This window comes from Anolis sagrei, chromosome 1 (genome assembly GCF_037176765.1).
Source record: "Anolis sagrei isolate rAnoSag1 chromosome 1, rAnoSag1.mat, whole genome shotgun sequence".
Lineage (NCBI taxonomy): Eukaryota > Metazoa > Chordata > Lepidosauria > Squamata > Dactyloidae > Anolis > Anolis sagrei.
Window position 1 is genome coordinate 152,631,052 of NC_090021.1, and position 17,818 is coordinate 152,648,869.

Consider the following 17,818-nt stretch of genomic DNA (forward strand, 5'->3'; position numbering starts at 1 on the left):
CTTGGATCAAGTCTGATTTTTTGCGTTCAATTTAGCTTTCTACAGTGGATTTAATGCAAAATGAAGCTGGTCTCAGAATAATACAATGGATTGAAAAGGCTAACTGAATTAGTGGGCTTAGAGGAATACATTTGTAAAGTGGCAGAAGTCCCTCGTCATAAAAAAGGCTTCTTAAAATGGGATTTGCTCGCTAATCGCACTGATATTTTAACATGTTGCCAGGCCTAAAAAATTAGCCATGTTTGTTTATTTTGGTAAAGACCTATGTTTCATCTGTAGATAGCTGTTGTATGAAGAGACAGGAGGCATTCTTTTCTTAGAGCAGTAAAATCTTTGCAGTTTTTGGTTGGAAAAACAACTGTAACATGAGGGACGCTTTAAGGAATTAAAAGTTAACTCAGTAAATAGCTGTCCATTAGAGCAGTTTGATTCAGATGAGATGACAGAAACATTGCTTCCTGCTCTAAATATACACTTTGGTATTAATGGGGCCGTTTTATTTTCTTTTTGCTTTTTTTGTGCTCTTGCCACAAAAAGGGCAGCTCGAGCTAAACATTTTAATGCTGTAAGGGAGAATATGTGGTGCCCATCTGTTCTCTTAGAGCTTTCAGCATGGAGTTGGATTTGTGTTTTTAATAAAATGCAGTTTACACGTTTATAAATGAGGCTTTCTGTATTTGTGGAAAAGGATAAACTGTTACCTTCCCTGGAGGATTCTGTATCCCAGGCCTCCTTGAGGCTAGAGAATAGGCCATTGGAGAACTCCCTCATTACCAATTGTCTCAATGCAGAGGAAGGGCAAAGTCTTGGTAGCTTTTGATAACCAGTTTCAGCATTCAGCAGGCTTAGCTATTAGTCATGCATCTTAGCCTTTCCCTATTTACTTTCAAAACACTTAATAAAAATAATAATAGATTAGGTATAAAATGAAATATTTGTTTGGTACACAGCACCTCGGTATCTGCAGTTTCCACACACCACAGTGGTCTATTCTTCTGGGATATTTCATGTTGATAGACCTATTTGAATTTGTTACCAGTATTAACATAGGAGGCTATGGAAAACAGGAATTGTTGTTTTCTTGGCTGAAAAGGGCTGACTTACAAATCTAGATGTGGAAAGTTATAGCTGATGAAATGTAGTTCTTGTGGTTGTATTGCAAAATTACCCGTTATTCCTCATCCACCATTAGTGGGTTATCTCAATGGGCATTAAATTGGAAATGGGATTTTTGTCCTACATGTCTGTGGATCCATTTAGGATTACTATTCTTTACTGTGGCAAACTCTGTACACAAAATGTTAGAACTTGTCTTGTTTAAAAATATTGATGATATTGAAAGATACACCCACTGTTGCATGGTTTTTGTATTAGTGTCTTGTGCTTTGCAAATCCCAGTTAAAGAAGAGTACTTTTCTTTTGAATCCTGCTTTTCCAAAGATATTAACTGATCCCAGTCTGTAGTACTAGAAGCTTGCCTGAGCTTACCCATTTTAAATTTTACTAAATATTCTTTTTAATTCTGGTTGCTGGTATCATTTTTATCTGAGCTGAGCTGTGTGGCTTTTTATAAACAAAAAGTTCCTACTGAAAGATATCTTTCCCTTTTATAACTTTCATAAATGAATGGATTTGATGTGCATTTTTTGATTTTATGGCAGAATGAAACAGAAGAGCATCGTGCTGAGAGGCTACAAAAAGGAACAGAACGTTTTAGAAATCCTGTTGTGTTCAGCAAGGATTCTACAGTCAGAAAAACTCAGCTTCAGTCATTCAGTCAATATGTTGAAAACAGACCAGGTAGGCAAAAATGTTCTTAAAAAAACTCTCCCTGCACCCTCCCCCATCCTATGATTTAATAATATTTAACAATAAATATATTAAAAACCAGATAATGTAAGTCCACATTTCAATACACAAATATCAAGTATTATAATAATTTTACATGCCTTTCCTCTCTTTTTTTTTCAAGAGATGAAAAGGCAGAGATCAATACAGGAAGATACAAAGAGAGGAAATGAGGAGAAGGCAGCGATAACTGAAACTCAGAGGAAGCCATCAGAAGATGAAGTGCTTAATGTATATTAATTTTTTGTCTGGTTTCACGATTGCTGATAATTCTCAACTGTATGTGGAAATAGTGCCTTTATTTGTTAAAATGAGATGTTAGGTTTTCTTAGATGTCAATCTCCAGTGCATTCAAAGCAGAGTGAGAGGGGTGCGCTGTTGAATTAGTCTGCAGCGTGGTGATAATTGTCAGATAAAAAAATGAATTTTTCAGAGTTCCACAGCTCCAGTTTCCTTGAGACATTTCCATCAGGGCACTTCCCATAAAGAGATTCCAGTATTGATCTACCAGGAGGATTTTAATTATTACAATAGCAGATACCGCAGAGCTGCAGTTAGAGGAAAAAGTCACATGAGACCTGCTAGAATTTCTCAGCCAACCCATTTTGTTGGCTTGGGTTAATGGGTGTTCAACCTTTCCATTATCCAGATCAGCCGTGAATTACTAGCTGAATGATGTTTGCATTAATATAATATATATGGTAATTTCTTCACTTAATTAACGGGGAGGTTCAGCTCAGTAGGGGTATGGGCTGATCATGTGTAAAATTGATTTGTGAGGGAAATATTTGATAGACCGCAGGGAGAAAGCAGCTTTTGATGGACAGCTGCGGGACAGAAGCAGGAAGAACAAGTTTTGACCTGAATATGTTTTATTTCTGTTTTCCTTCTTTTTTCTTTTTTCTTCTTATTTTGTCTGGAGGCTTTTTTTTACAATAGCCGTTTGATGCTGTCCACTATTTATCTTATATGTGGGATTGCTGAGAAACCATCCAGAGAATGTGAACTTGCCTAATTATTATTCTAAATGCCCACTTGTCTTAACATTTACCAGCTGATAGTTTTTTTTTAATTTAAGAACAGTTGTTCTTTGACAGAGCTGAAGAGGTCTTACTCAGCAAGTTTGTAATATAATATATGCAAATTATACATATGAGCTCTTGGGATGTTTCATCCTGACATAGCATTCCTTTTAATCTAATAATGTTCTGTAGAGTCCTGGGAGCTGGCATTGGCAAAGTTTTGTATTCCTTTCAATTAACTACAAATAATGGTAGTTGCCTTTCATTAGCATTGCTCCGCCCACATTTGTTCGTCTTTCATGTGCGTAACAGCATTTAATTTTAGAGATCAGGGAATGAGACAAGCATATTAAGCTTTGTTTCGAAGTGTTACTGCTTGTTTTAGTGAATGGCGGTTGGGTTGTATCCCATAAACCATGGATACCCAACACTTACTATATTATATATTAAAACTTCTACACTGTTCAGGGAGATTTACCACTGAACGAGCTTTACCTCAGTTTCCAGCAACACCGTTCCATACCGATTCATTCAGCCACTATTAATGTAGTGGAATAATTTAGTCCTGCAACTATGTAATCCAGCAACAAGTGAGGCAGCAGTAAGGAGACACCATATCCTTTATCCTTTCCTCAAAAGGTAATGTGTACAGACACATTCCATTTGAAAAGACAATTGGATTGGATTAGATTGCAGAAGACAATTGAATTCCCAAAATGAGCTTCTGAGCTTTAACCTTCACTTGATGAGTCTTGATTGGGCTCCGCAAAGAGACTTATTGGTGATTACAAAGTAAATCTCTCAGGGGCTTCTGTGCAAGTGTGTCTCCCTTCCCACTTCAGCTCCCTTCTTCACTGCCAAAGAAGGGACTCAGCTGCAGCATCATTCAAATCCCCTGATTCCTCAAACCCTGGTCCAGCACAGAATTGTATGTTATGATGAATGGGAAAAGAGTCTGCGTAGGTTATCTAGATTGAAAAACCACACTTTTATTTAAGCCATATGACGTCATTAGCAGTATTCAACATTTTTAGGACAAATGAAAACTTTAAAAGACTTTGGGTTTCTTGATTGTTTGACATTAGTAATCCTAAATATTTACATTTTCTATTTCAGCCTCTCTTTTTGGGTTAAACTCTGGTTAACATTTATCATATGAAGGATTTGACAATGTAAAATTGTGCCCATGTGAATTTGGGATGAACAGGTTGCACTATAAATCAGTTTTGTCGCTATTCTCAGAAGTGGGGGGACTCTAATAGCAGTAATTGGCCATTCATCTGTCTGGCCCCAAAAAATGTTTCTCAAAAGAAAAAACAAGCTGGAAAGGTTTTTAGTGTTATCTTTCCAGGATGGTATCATTAGAAAACCACAAAAACAAAGTGGTGTTTCTAAAAGCTGTATCGTTTTTCAACCTTTCTAATTTTGGTTTTTCTTCCAAGGTATATTGCATTATCTATATCAAAACACAGTAGCTATGTAGAATAAAATAATATTTTGGGCTCTCTTACAGTTGAAAAGATGCTTCTCATAGCTATGCTATAAAAATACTTTGCTTGGATTCTTCTTTGAGCTCATGTAGGAAACTTATCGCAAAGCAGGAGCCAAAGAAAATTATATAGAATTTTAAAAGTCAGTGAAGAGGTTTGAAGTTGAAATCTAACCTTTAAGGAATGATCTTTTATTATATAGCATGCCTCGTATTAAAATTTGGCAAAAGGGTGAGAATCATGAATTGTGTTTCCTGTTTTGGTAGCAAGGATGATATTTAGGTAAGTGCCTTACTAAGTGTTTCTGGAAGGGAAAAATGCAACTTAACAAGTGATGTATTTTTCTTGTTGTTTGTTCTCTTTAACAGAAAGGGTTCAAAGACACCAGTCAGTATGTTGTAGGAGAATTGGCAGCACTAGAGAATGAGCAAAAGCAAATTGACACCCGTGCCGCGCTGGTGGAGAAGCGCCTTCGCTATCTCATGGACACAGGTACGGTGCCCAATTACACTGTAAACAGTTTTGGCAAATTGAGCGTTCACAAACTCTTATAGAGTTTTGGAAGTGTGAATCTTTGAAGCTTGAATGTTCAGCAAAACTGCCTTGAAAATAAAAAGGCTGCGATTTGCAGCCACCTCTCTGGGCCCTGGTGATAAGAGTGCCTTCATGGGAAGTGATAACTTGCCCTGATACCGTGTGAGCCAGCACTATTGAACAGTGTGCTCATCCATGCAGAGTTGGAATACACATCTGTGCCTCATTGATATGCCACTGCTAAAAGAGAGAGAGGGAGAGCGAGAAAGAGAGAGAGAGAGGGAGAGTAAGATCTTCACTGTTCTACTGATTCAGTGGGGGGGAAAAGATTTGGCCAGCTAAAACCATGTACCACATGAAACAGAGCACAGTACATGGGGGAAGGCTCCACTGGCTAGATCACTGAAATTTGAGAATACTATCTGGTTACTGATGCTCCACAATTATATTTTTTTCAGGAGGGCAAGTTAGGGTTTTTTTTAAAGTGTGTAATACTTTGCGTTGCTGGTACAGTCAGAAAGGATTAAAGCATATAGATTGGGTTTTGTGAATTGTATTGATGTCAAAAATAATAATAAAACCCACAATAAATTGTATATGTGCTTTACAAAAACTAATTGCTACCACCAATTTTAAGGGATGAGATTTCCTAGCATGGTGTGCTTTGAAACAAATACGTTCCTGATAATGACCAAAAAATTAAACTATGTTCATTGGAAAAAAATGTATTTGTCCTCACATCATGCATCTGTACGCCTGATATAACCCCCAGGCTAATGTCAGTGCAGCCTTAAAATCCGAATTGATACTGGAAAGCCACAAATTACTGAAGTTAACTAAACTCTAAACATGCTCTTAATAATTTCAATTCTGCAAAAATTCAGGGCATTATGTCAAGTATGTTCAATCACTCTAATGATGAAATGGAGAGGCAACATATGAGTACATATTGTGCTTTGTTTTCAAATTATGCTGTGTTTTTCATTCTCTAGTAAACATCTAACCAATTCCTATTTGTATTTTTATTATAAAAATCAATAAGTATATCCATATAGGATGTGGCTGAAAACCATATCTAAACTCTGATTCGGCACATGCATGTCTGACAACAATATATTCTATTACTCTCCCATCAATAGATACAGCTGTTTCTGTATGTTTCTGGCATTCTCCTCCTCCTCCTCTCATCCTTCTTCTTCTTCTGCTTCTTCTATTTCTTCTTTTTCCTGTTTCTTGTAGGACAGTTAATTTAGGTTGCAAGTGTTAGATTGTTGTTTTGTGTCTTCAAATTGTTGGTGACTTATGGGGACCTAGGGCAACCCTATCACAGGGCTTTCTTGGCAAGATTTTTCATGGGTAGTTTTTCTTTTTCCTTCCTCTGAGGCTTGAGTGTGTGACTTTCCCAAAGTGCAGTGGATTTTCATGGCTGAGTGGGAATGCCAACCTTGTTGAGGAGGTTGGATGGAATTGGAGGAGGATGAGTATTAAAAGCAATTTTAAGTGTATTTATTGTATTTTAGTTTTGTTTTGGCCACACAGTTGCTATTTAATTGGTTTTTAAAAAAACTTTTGTATTGTACTTTTTGAACTTGTCTTAGTGTGGGATTGTTAGCCACCCTGAGTCTCCATGGGGAGAAAGGAGGGGTATAAATAAAGATAATAATAATAATAATAATAATAACAACAACAACGATGATGATAATAATAATGTTCTCCAGAGTCATAGACCAACAAACCATTATACTACATTGGCTCTTGTGTATCATTACTGTTCATTACTGTCGTGCTTAATTACTTCCCTATACAAACCTACCCACAGCTTTCATAAAAATATGAAAAAACATATAGCTGGAATATTATAAACAAACAGCAGAAGTATACAAACTGAGTGTATGAACCTTAGATATGAAAGTTATATATTATCTGGTCATTGTGGCTAATAACAGAGATGCATTTCAGTTCCTCCATCTGAAAATATTGTAATTGTCTGTAGCTAATGACGTAATCATAGAGGAAAGTATTGCCAAGAGTTTTGAGAATGTGATTAGTGTAAACATAAGGGAGAGAATTTCATGTACCGCCTCCATTTCCTGACAGTTCTGATTTGTTTCCATATTGGGATCTCTCTAACACTGTTAAATATTTAATTATATAGAAAGTGCCATTAGGAAATCTCCAGGAGTGGATGATTTAAGTGTATTATGGTTTTCTTGGATAGGGAAGTCAGTTTCTCTTGTGCAATCGTTTTTTAAAAAATCCTTATATATCTGTCTCACTAACCCAAAAGGCATATGCACATCATTTTGTTATTTTATCTGAACACAATTCCTTGCCCGCCCAGTACTGTCCTGTTTTCCATTCTTAAAAGTACTTCCATCAGTTTCTCTGTAGTCATTTCAGCTCCCAAGCACCTATTAGTTTCTCCTACCAGTATAACTATGGATTCTTCAACTGAGGAGGCTGTATCTGTTAAACTGTCCCTAAAGACCCCTACCAGAGCCTCTCTTCTGGTTGCTGCGTTCTGGTAGGCCAGAGCATCCCTTTTGACCTCCCTCCCAGACATGATAACTAACAACACTCTTTTGGAACAGTTTTGCCCATATGGTAGTCAGCATGCAGAGATGTACTTTTGCTTTCTCGCCTGTATCTGTTTTGCCCCCTATGTTCTGTAATTAATTAGTTATGGATTCCATACACATTCACAGCACCTTTTGACTCTAAAATGACTCTATTTTAAATGGGTTTTTTTAGTTGCACATTGTTCTGAAGGCATCAAATGGTTACTTGGCTGTAAAGCTGCCTTGAGTCCTCTTCGGGTTGGAGAAAGGTCGGGTAGAAATGTCATAAATAAATAAATAGATGGCTTAGATTACCTCTGCATCAAGGGTGTCAAACTCATTTTCACCAAGGGTCACATCAGCCTTAGGTTTGCCTTCAAAGAGCTGTTCGTAATTGTAAGACTGTATATATGTAAGTATGTTGCCCTGGCATTGAAGGTCTTGTGGGCCACATAAAATGACATGGCAGTCTGCATTTGGCCCGTGGGTCTTGCGTTTCACACATATGGTCTACCCCAGGAATCCTCAAACTTTTAAAGCAGAGGACCGGTGCACAGTCCCTCAGACTTTTGGGGGGGCAGACTATAGTTTGGAAAAAAACATGAATTAATTCTTATGTACAATGCGCATATCTTATTTGTAATACAAAAAACCATGAAAGAACAATGCAGTATTTAAAATGGAGAACAATTTTAACCAACATAAACATATCAGTATTTCAATGAGAAGTCTGGACCTGCTATTGGCTGATGAGATAATCAAGTTAATTAAGATTGTTATTCTTGTATGCCTTCCAAGTCATTTCAGACTTAGGACAACCTTTAGTCTAACATTTAGAAAGGGGGGGAGGGGAATAGGCTGAGGATTGTATCTGGTTTGTATCTAGTTTGTGGACCCTGGTCCACACTGTAGAACTGATGCAATGTAAGACCACTTTAACTGCTATGACTCAATGTTATGGGATCCTGGGAGTTGTAGTTTTACAAGGTACTTTGCCTTCTCTGTCAAAGAGTACTGGTGCTTCACCAAACTACAACTCTCAGGATTCCATAGCATTGAGTCATGGCATCTAAAATGATGTCTAAGGATCCATCTACATCACATTAATTCTGCAACAATTTCTGAACCTTCTGTTTTAAGGATTGTGAGAAACATTTATGCTCTTATTCACTGAGCATTCAAAATCCATCAAATGCTTGGCATCGAGAAGAAAATATATGTCTTCAGTATTTGCCATAAGCTTTCCAACAGCAGCCCAGTAAACTATATGTCATCTTCTTTGAAGAACTGTTGTTTTCTACTAAGAACTAAGAAAGAATTGGCTTTTTCAGCTTCAGAGAAGAATCCCCCTCCAATATGCTGTACATTTCCTGTGTTAGTCCTTCTCTATGTGCATTTTTTCTCTTCCTTTTTTAATGTTATTTCCACTGTATTGTTGATCTAGCTAGAGAGAAATTCCATTAAATCCACATTCTGGGCAGTTAACATTCATAAGACAAAAGATTATCCTGGTTCCTTCATTTCATTAACATGTAGCAGTGTATGATATAGATGTAAATCAATTGTTCTTTACAAGACACAATACATTATACATTTGTAAAGTAATTTCTTGGCTGTGTCAGTGTAGAGGGAATGACCAAAAGCAGTTTTGGCCAAGTAGTTCAAGCATAGGCCTTACTTCACAGAGTTGCCCAATTATTGAAGATAAGGGAAGTACCTGATCATGCAGAAGCTCTGTTTGGACAGCGGTACATACATGGCACTTTGAATTAGGCTTCACAGGATAGCACTTCTGAAATCTTTGCACTGACATTTCAGGATTTCTTAAATGTGCAGTGGCACTTGTAGTTATGTCTGTTCATAGTGCCCTAGTTCAACAATTCTGCTTTGGGTAACTCTCCAGAGAGTAATTGTGTGTTGCAGTCTCCCATGACCCACTGCTGAATGGTTGGAATCAAACTGTATGATGAAGTTCACTCTTTTAAGACCTGCATGTCTGATACATAATAGATTTCAGTACTGATAGATACAAACAGATTGGTTTTCCAAAACTGTCCAAAATACATTGCCCCCATCTCTGCCTTATATTAAATTGGGTACTTCTTTCATCAGTTCCTTCGTTTGTGTTGGAGGGTCTTCATCCTCTTGTGGAGGAGAAGGTCTCCCATCTCCTAAAAGGAACAGAAACAATGCATGTGCAACTTCCATTGATTATCAGGTGGATGTAAGTTAAGCAGTAACACTTTTCTGAAAGGTGTTGAAAACAGAGGTAATTAAAATTACAGATGACTGGTTTGCTATTCCATTTTTATCATTTTCATTTGTAAGGTGTAATTTGTGTAACTAGCTGAGCATATCTGTATCTGCAGCATCCATAATCTTTCTATGTTCTTCCTCCCCCTACTCCAGAGCCATCAACTTATTTTGTTCAAGTTTTTTTTTTTCGTGTCAGGAGTGACTTGAGAAACTACAAGTCATTTCTGGCGTGAGAGAATTGGCCACCTGTAAAGATATTGCTCAGGGGACGGCCGGATGTTTTACCATCCTGTGGGAGGCTTCTCTCATGTCCCCACATAAGAAGCTGGAGCTGACAGAGGAGAGCTCACCCCACTCCCCGGATTCGAACTGCCAACCTTTTGGTCAGCAGTCCTTCCGGCACAAGGGTTTAACCCATTGCCCTACTGGAGGCTCATTGTTTAAGTTAAAGATATGCTACAAGAATCAGAAGTGCTTCAGTGAGATAAACAGCCTGAAAAAGCTGCTATCGTATTTGTGATTAGAGTGTAACTTGCCAACTTAGGTTCCAATTGTTAGTTCCAGTTAGAGTAGACCCAATGAATCAGTTGTTGAATGGTAACACTTCCATGAATATGTGAATGCCACTGATTCAGTGGATCTATTCTGTTAAAAACGTTAAAAATCCATAATTAATGTAACAGCAGTTTTAATCAATTTGATCAATAAAATTAATCAACTAAAATTTTAGTTCATCATTAACTGTAGGAGAATGTCATTTAGTTTAGGGGTGATTTTTGAGGCTTAGACTAAAAGCCATATGTATTTAAAGGAATGTATTCTAGTTTATTACCCTAATAGGGAGTGTGATAGAATATGTTATTCTAAATTTTGTCTCATAGTTTTTGTTTACCAAAATTATAAACTGCATTTTGTCAGAAAGATGTGTTTCTTTAAAAGGAACAAGATAAAGATGATAACGTGAAATGAAATGAAAGCAGAGCCACCAATATGAAAACAGCTGACGCAATGTCAGTGGTTTTTCTGTAATAACCAGATAGCATCCAAGAGGGGTAGAACAAATCTTGTCCAATTCTCACTTACCATGGGAACATGTCAATCAGAGTTTGGCCAGTGGTAATGTGTATTTTTACAGCCTTTTCCATCTGTTTCCAACTGTTCTGATAGAACTGTTTTTCAGAACGTAATCTACAAGATACTTAAGCACGTCTAATATAAGAGATAATTTGGCAGAAATCTGTTTTCATCAGGATAAAACATGGGCAACATAAATCATATCCTTAGTAATTTTTACCAAGTGATCACCATTGTTTTTGTCGGAAATAACCTGCTGTCTGTCATAAACATTTGAAATTGTTGTGAAAAGGAAATTGTCTTTAAACGTAATCTAGTGTTACACTAACATGCCTCTCCTGTACCATACAAAATATGTCGTATGGGTTTTCCCAGCCTTTTGGAGCAGATTCTGAGGGTCAGGATTAGAAGATTTTTAAGGGAGGATAGAAAAATGTCTGATAAAGGAACTGCTTCTATCAGTCGAAGGCCACAGTTGGATCCTGCCCTTGTGTTGAGCCCAAAAGAGTTCAAGAATACAACTGCATTCTCTGTACCAATTTACATATAGCTATACTATCTATTGGCCCCTAGTAGCACAACAGGTTAAACCGCTGAGTTGCTGAACTTCCTGACCAAAAGGGTGGCAGTTTGAATCTGATTAGTGGGGTGAGCTCCCACTGTTAGGCCCAGCTTCTGCCAACCTAGCACTTTGAGAATATGCAAATGTGAGTAGATCAATAGGTACCGCTTCTGCGGGAAGATAACAGCACTCCATGCAGTAATGCTGGCCATATGACCTAGGAGGTGTCTACAGACAACGCTGGCTCTTTGGCTTAGAAATGGAGATGAGCAACACCCCCCAAAGTCAAACATGACTAGACTTAATGTCAGGGGAAACCTTTACCTTTAATTATCCTATTTAGTTTATACAATATGTAGTTTATGTAGTATAGACAAATATATATTTCTTGGTAGCTACTAAGGTTTTCAAAATGTCCCTAATTAATTATAGTTGTCTATTCAGACAGAGGCAAAGTTGCATATTCCATATGAGATTCTATATGGTGCTATTGAATTTTTTTTTTTAATTTTTTTTTATTGTGCTTTAAATATTACATAAAATGTGGGGGTTGGGGAGAGAGGGCAGGATAAAAGAGGGTGGGGAGGGGAGGGGGGGAATTGGGTGGGGATAGTGGGGGTGGAGGGGTAAAAGGGGTTGGGGTAAGGATTGGGGGTGTGGCGGTGACTTCCCGCCAGTCTTCCGGGTTCTCCCATTGTTGATTGTATTGTTTTCTTCTTCTCCTCCTTGCCAGTACCGACTTCTGTAATTTATCTGTTTCAAAGGCTAGACAGGTCTATGTGTAACGGAGCACCTTCAGTTTTGAGAAAGTCAATAAAGCCTATCCAGGTTGTGTTCTTTTGTTTTCCTTTAAGTCTCTGTGAGAGATTGTCCATTTGTATAATCTCCAAGATTTTTATAGTCCATTCCTCTAGGGTTGGGATCTCCTTTCGTTTCCACACCTTCGCGAGGAGCATTCTCGCAGCAGTGCTGAGGAGGAAGGACATCTTTTCTTGGTTTTTATCTAATTTTGTGTTTGTGATTCCTAATAGGTATGTTTCAGGCACTAGAGGGAATTTAATTTTCATAATTTTTTGGGTTGCAACATGGATTTCCTTCCAATATCTTTTGACTAATTTACATTCCCACCACTGATGGAAAAACGTCCCTTTATCTTTGCCGCATTTCCAGCACCTATCTGACCCTTTTTTATTGAATTTCGCTATCTTTACCGGGGTGAAGTACCATCGGAAGAACATTTTATACCAGTTCTCCCGAAGGTCGCTGGCCTCTGTATATTTTAATTTGCATGTCCAGATTTCCTCCCATTGTCTAGTTAGGATATTATGTCCTAGATCTCTTGCCCAATTTATCTGACATTCTTTTATTTGTTCTTCCTCCGTGTTCCATGAGAGTAGTTGTTGATAAAGTATTTTTATAAGCTTTGTTTTCTTCTTCATTACCAATTCCCAGATTCTTTGGTCCTCACTAAAGCCCAGTTTACTGTCCTCCTTAAATTCTTGATAGATTTGATGATAGTTAAGCCATGTCATCCTTTCGTTTTCCTGCTTAATTTCTATCCATGATTTTAACCTTAGACTACTGCCGACACCCTCCGCTTCTCTTTTTAGTAGCTGCTGATATGTTAGCCATTTTTCTTGTTCTAATTCTCTTTTATGCTTCGCCTCTGTTGGCGAGATCCACAAAGGTGTTTTTGTATAGAATCTGGGTAGATATTTCTCCCATGTTTTTATTAATGCGGATCTGATGTAGTGGTTACTGAAAGCTTTTTCAACCTTTCTCTTGTTACGCCACAGGTACCCGTGCCAGCCGGTCCTGAGGTCGTATCCTTCTAGTGCTAAGAGAGGTCGATTCTCTAATGTGGCCCATTCTTTTAGTGCAGCCAAATTACATGCCTCGTAATAAAGTTTAAAATCTGGCAGTCCGAGACCTCCCCTTTTTTTTTCGTCGGTTAATAATTTTGTGCTAATTCTTACTTTCCGATCTTTCCAGATAAATTTTATTATATCAGATTTCCATTTTTTAAATAAATAATCATTCCTTAGTATCGGAAGAGCTTGGAAAAGGAAAAGAAGCTGGGGAAGAACTGTCATTTTAATTATGGCAACTCGTCCTAATAGAGAGAAATTTTGGTGTTTCCATTTATTTAGGTCCTTTTGGATTTTTCCCCATAATGGCTCATAATTATTTTTTATTAGATTAATATTACTTTTTGTGATATTTATCCCTAAATATCTTATCTTATTTTCTATCTTTATTTCTGCTAGCTCTTGTAATGTATCTCTTGCCTTTTGGTCCATATTTTTGGTCAGCAATTTGGTTTTTTGTTTATTCAATTTGAATCCAGCCACTTCCCCAAAACTTTCAATTTTGTTTAGCCAATTCTTAATATTGTTTATTGGGTCCTCTACTATGCATACCACGTCATCTGCGTAGACTCTCAGTTTAAATTGGTAGCCTCCTACTTTGATTCCTTTTAGTGTCTTATCCCCGTTTATTGTTCTAATTAGTGTTTCCATGACTAGGATGAACAGTAGAGGGGATAAGGGGCATCCCTGACGAGTTCCTTGTGTAAGCTGTATGGCTTTTTTGGTTTCCGTCCCATTTATTATGAGTGTGGCTGTCTGATTTGAATAGATTGCCTCTATGGCATTTTTAAAATGAAACCCCATGTCCAATTCGTTTATTAATAATTTTAGATATTTCCAATTGATTCTATCAAAAGCCTTCTCGGCGTCAATAAACATTAGAGCTACTTGTTTCTCATTATTGCTCTCGTAATATTCTATGGTGTCAATGATTACCCTAATATTATCTTTTATTTGCCTATTCGGGAGGAAGCCTACTTGGTCCATTGAGATCCAATTCTTAAGGAAATTTTTCAGCCTCTCTGCCATTATTATTGCGAAGATCTTATAATCATTGTTTAGAAGCGAGATGGGCCTATAATTTTTAACTTCCAATGGGTCTGCTCCTTCTTTTTGTATAAGAACTATATTAGTTTTTTCCCATGACTTAGGTATTTCTGTGTTTTCTAGGATATTATTTAGGACATCTTTTAGTAGAGGACTCAATTCATCCTTAAATGTTTTGTAAAAAATGGCAGTGAAGCCATCTGGGCCTGGGGCCTTATTCGGTTTAAGTTTTCGAATTGCTTCTTCTATTTCAAATGGAGTGATATTACCATTCAGCAGATCCCTTTGTGTGTCCGTTAATTTTGGTATTTTTAAATTGCCCAGGTATTTTGAGATGTTTTCAGGTGGGATATTTATTTTTTTGTATAATTCTTGGTAGAATTGGAAGAATTGGTCCATTATATCTTTATTCGTCGTATATGTTCTTCCTTTAGCTTCTATTTTTGCAATTATCTGTTTTTGTTTTCGTTTTTTGGTTTTTATGGCCAACCATCTCCCAACCTTATTGGCATTTTGGAAATGATATACTTTAGTGAACTTCATTTGCTTCTCTATTTCTTCTGTTTGTAATAAATCCAATTGTTTTCTGAGCATTTGGGCAGTATGTACTAGTTTTTTGTCTTTTGGATTTTCCTTAAGGGAATCTTCCGTTTCCATTAACTTTTCCATTATTTCCGTGTTTTTTTTGTTTTTTTCCCTCCTTCTTATGACTTCCTGCTGTATCAGGTAGCCCCTCATGACTGCCTTCATTGCTTCCCATTGGGTTGTTTTTGCGGTTTCCTCTCCCCTATTTATTTCTAAATACTCCTCTAATAATTTCCTATTCCTCTCAATGTCTATATCTTTCCTTAGCAAATTTTCATTCAGTCTCCATCTGTATGATACATCTTCTCCTCTTATTAGGAGCTCAAGTGGACAATGGTCCGAGAAAACCCTTGGTGTTATCTCGATTTTCTTAATTTTTGTATTAAGTGAGTTACTGATCCAAGCCATATCGATTCGTGTCCACGAATCATGTCTCCCTGAGTAGAATGTGTAATCATTTATTCTATTATTATGGTGTCTCCAAGCATCTATTAGGTTTAATTCTTCTAGTTGGTGTATGAATTTTTTGGGTAATAGGCCGGTTCTATTTGTACTTCTACTTTTTTTTCCTTTGTGCTGGGATTTATCTTGTGACCCATCAACTACCCCATTAAAGTCGCCAATAAGAATTAATTCATCATATTCTGTTTTATTTATCTCTTTGACCAACTCTTTCATAAATTTAATTTTTGGCCCATTTGGGCAATAGATGTTACACACTAAAACCAATTGATTTTTAATTTTAATTGTTATTCCCAAATATCTTCCTTCAGTGTCTCTGAATAATTGCTTTGGACTTAACCACTCTTTAACGTAGGTCACGACTCCTCTTTTTTTTTCCTTGAAAGAGGCTTGGAATGTTTTCCCTAGTTTATCTTGGGTCAGGTGTTTTACGTGCCTGTCGGCTATATGGGTCTCTTGTAGAGCTATTAAATCATAATTTTTTTGCTTTAGGAAGTTAAAGAGTTTTTTCTTCTTGCTGGGCGAATTTAGCCCGTTGATATTATTAGAGTATATTCTAACATTTTTCTTGTTCATCGTTGCTTTCCGGCATTTCCCACTGAAGCAGCTCTTGCGGTACCACCAGTTGGTAGTTCTCGGGTGAGAACTCTCTCAACCTTTTCTGCTCTCTTGCTTCTTCATCTTCCAGTGGGTCCCTTGTCCATTTAAATACACTTCTCCCTCCTTCATTTTTCTCGTCTTCCTTTTCTCTGTCCGTATTGGGGGCATTTTTCCCTTCTTTTGGGTCCTCTCTCTTTGGATTGTTGTGGAACTTCCTCTGCTTAGGCTCCGATGCACTGTCTTTCATGTGCGAGTGATAGAAGGCCTGGGCGCTCTCTTCGGAGTTCAGCCAATATTTTTTCCCATTCAACGTGACCGTTATCCCCTCTGTTTTTTCCCACCGAAACCTTATTTTTCTCTTTATTAGTTGTTCTGTGAGGAAGTAGAATTTCCTTCGCTTCGCGAGGATTTGTTGAGGGATTTCCTTCATGATCGTTATTTTTTGGTCTTTGAAAAATAGTGATTTTTTCGTATTTTCTTTAAGGATTTCGTCCCGCGTACTCTTACGGCAGAAACTCACCACCACATCCCGAGGGGTCTTGTGTTTTTTTGCGTATCCTGTCGGCACCCTATAAGCCCGGTCGACATCCTGCCCAATAGTCTCCGTGCTCACCTCAAGTAGTTCTGCAAAAAGTTCTATTAAATTTTGCTTCACATTTTCATCCTTTAGTTCCTGCAGGTTTCGTATTCTGAGTTGGAATTCTGACTCTCTGAATTCCAATCTTTCCATTTGTTGTTGTAATTTTAATGTGAGCGTTTCAACTTTAGAAATTTTGGTTTCCATTTTCCCTTGGGTTTTGGCTATTCTCTGGTTCTCTAATTTCATCTTGTCCACGTCCTCTTTAATTTTGCAGATGTCTTCCTTCAATTCTTTCTTCATATTTTGTATTTCAGTCTTTAGTTCTTTATGTTGTTCTTCATGTTTAGTTGAGAGCTTTTTAATTTCAGCTAAAATGTTGTCTAATACGGAGTCCTCTGCAGATTGGTCTTTCTTCGTTTGTCCTTCTGCTGTGGGGTCTAACTTACAGAGAGAGTCTCTCCTCGCTTGACCCTTGGTTGCCTGTAAGTTTTTCCCCTTCGTGCTTTGCGTGGCCATCTTTATTTTTACAAGCTATTTTTCTACGAGTTGGTGTTCAGCTTTGTCTTCTTATTATCCTTAATCCTTGAACAATCTGACAGCGTTATTCTTAATTATTATTAGTTTGGATAGTTGGGTTCCTTACCTTTTTCCTCCTTTTCGCCTTCCTTCCGTGCACTTTTCTCCGCTCTTGCCCTTCTATTGCCGCTCTGCCGTTTGAACTTTCTTCTTTCCTGTACTTTCCTGGTCCTGTTTACCTTCCTGTTCCTTAGGTATCTCCTTAGGGGAGGCGCTCTTCGCTGTGACGCAATTTGCGCCTATTCCCCCTTCCTGCTTCCTTGTTATTCTCAGACACTCGCTTCTCGCGAGGTTTACTTTAATCTCGTCCCTGGGCTCCCACTTCTCGCGGGAGCTCCTCTGAGATCTTAATGCTTGCCGACGAAATCCCGGACTATCTCGCGATTGCTTGGAGTCCGATCCTGCGGCTTGCTTCCTATTTGTTTACTGTTCCGTCGCGTGGGTGGAGGCAGGTCCTTCCAAGGACGAGTTTGAATGTCCTCCGATAAGACTGGACTTTCCGCCTGTCTTCTGTCCCTCTCTCTGCGCGTTTTCAAGGTCAGAGTGGTGTGGAGTCCAGAAAAGCGAACGTTATGGGTCTTTTAGGAGAGGGGGAGGGAGCGGGGTCTCCGAGTGTCTATGTACACAGTTTCACAGTATTTTCCAATGTTTCTCTTCTCTTCTCTTTACCCCTTTTGGGGCCGTATTGTGCTTTCCTTTTCTTTTCTTTTGGGATCGTATTCACCCCAGCCCGCTATACCTCTGGCCTCCGAACTC

General features: G+C 38.0%; 1 protein-coding gene across 4 annotated transcripts in view; it reads left to right on the forward strand.

Annotated features, from left to right (window-relative positions):
- Nucleotides 1-17,818, forward strand: part of EHBP1 (EH domain binding protein 1) — a 265,747-nt gene that overhangs the window by 196,742 nt on the left and 51,187 nt on the right. For all 4 annotated transcript variants that reach the window (XM_060784566.2, XM_060784585.2, XM_060784575.2 and 1 more), the window contains 3 exons: nt 1,662-1,800; nt 1,973-2,079; nt 4,729-4,852. In XM_060784566.2, coding sequence (XP_060640549.2) covers nt 1,662-1,800; nt 1,973-2,079; nt 4,729-4,852 — 370 coding nt within the window. The remainder of the gene's footprint in view (nt 1-1,661; nt 1,801-1,972; nt 2,080-4,728; nt 4,853-17,818) is intronic.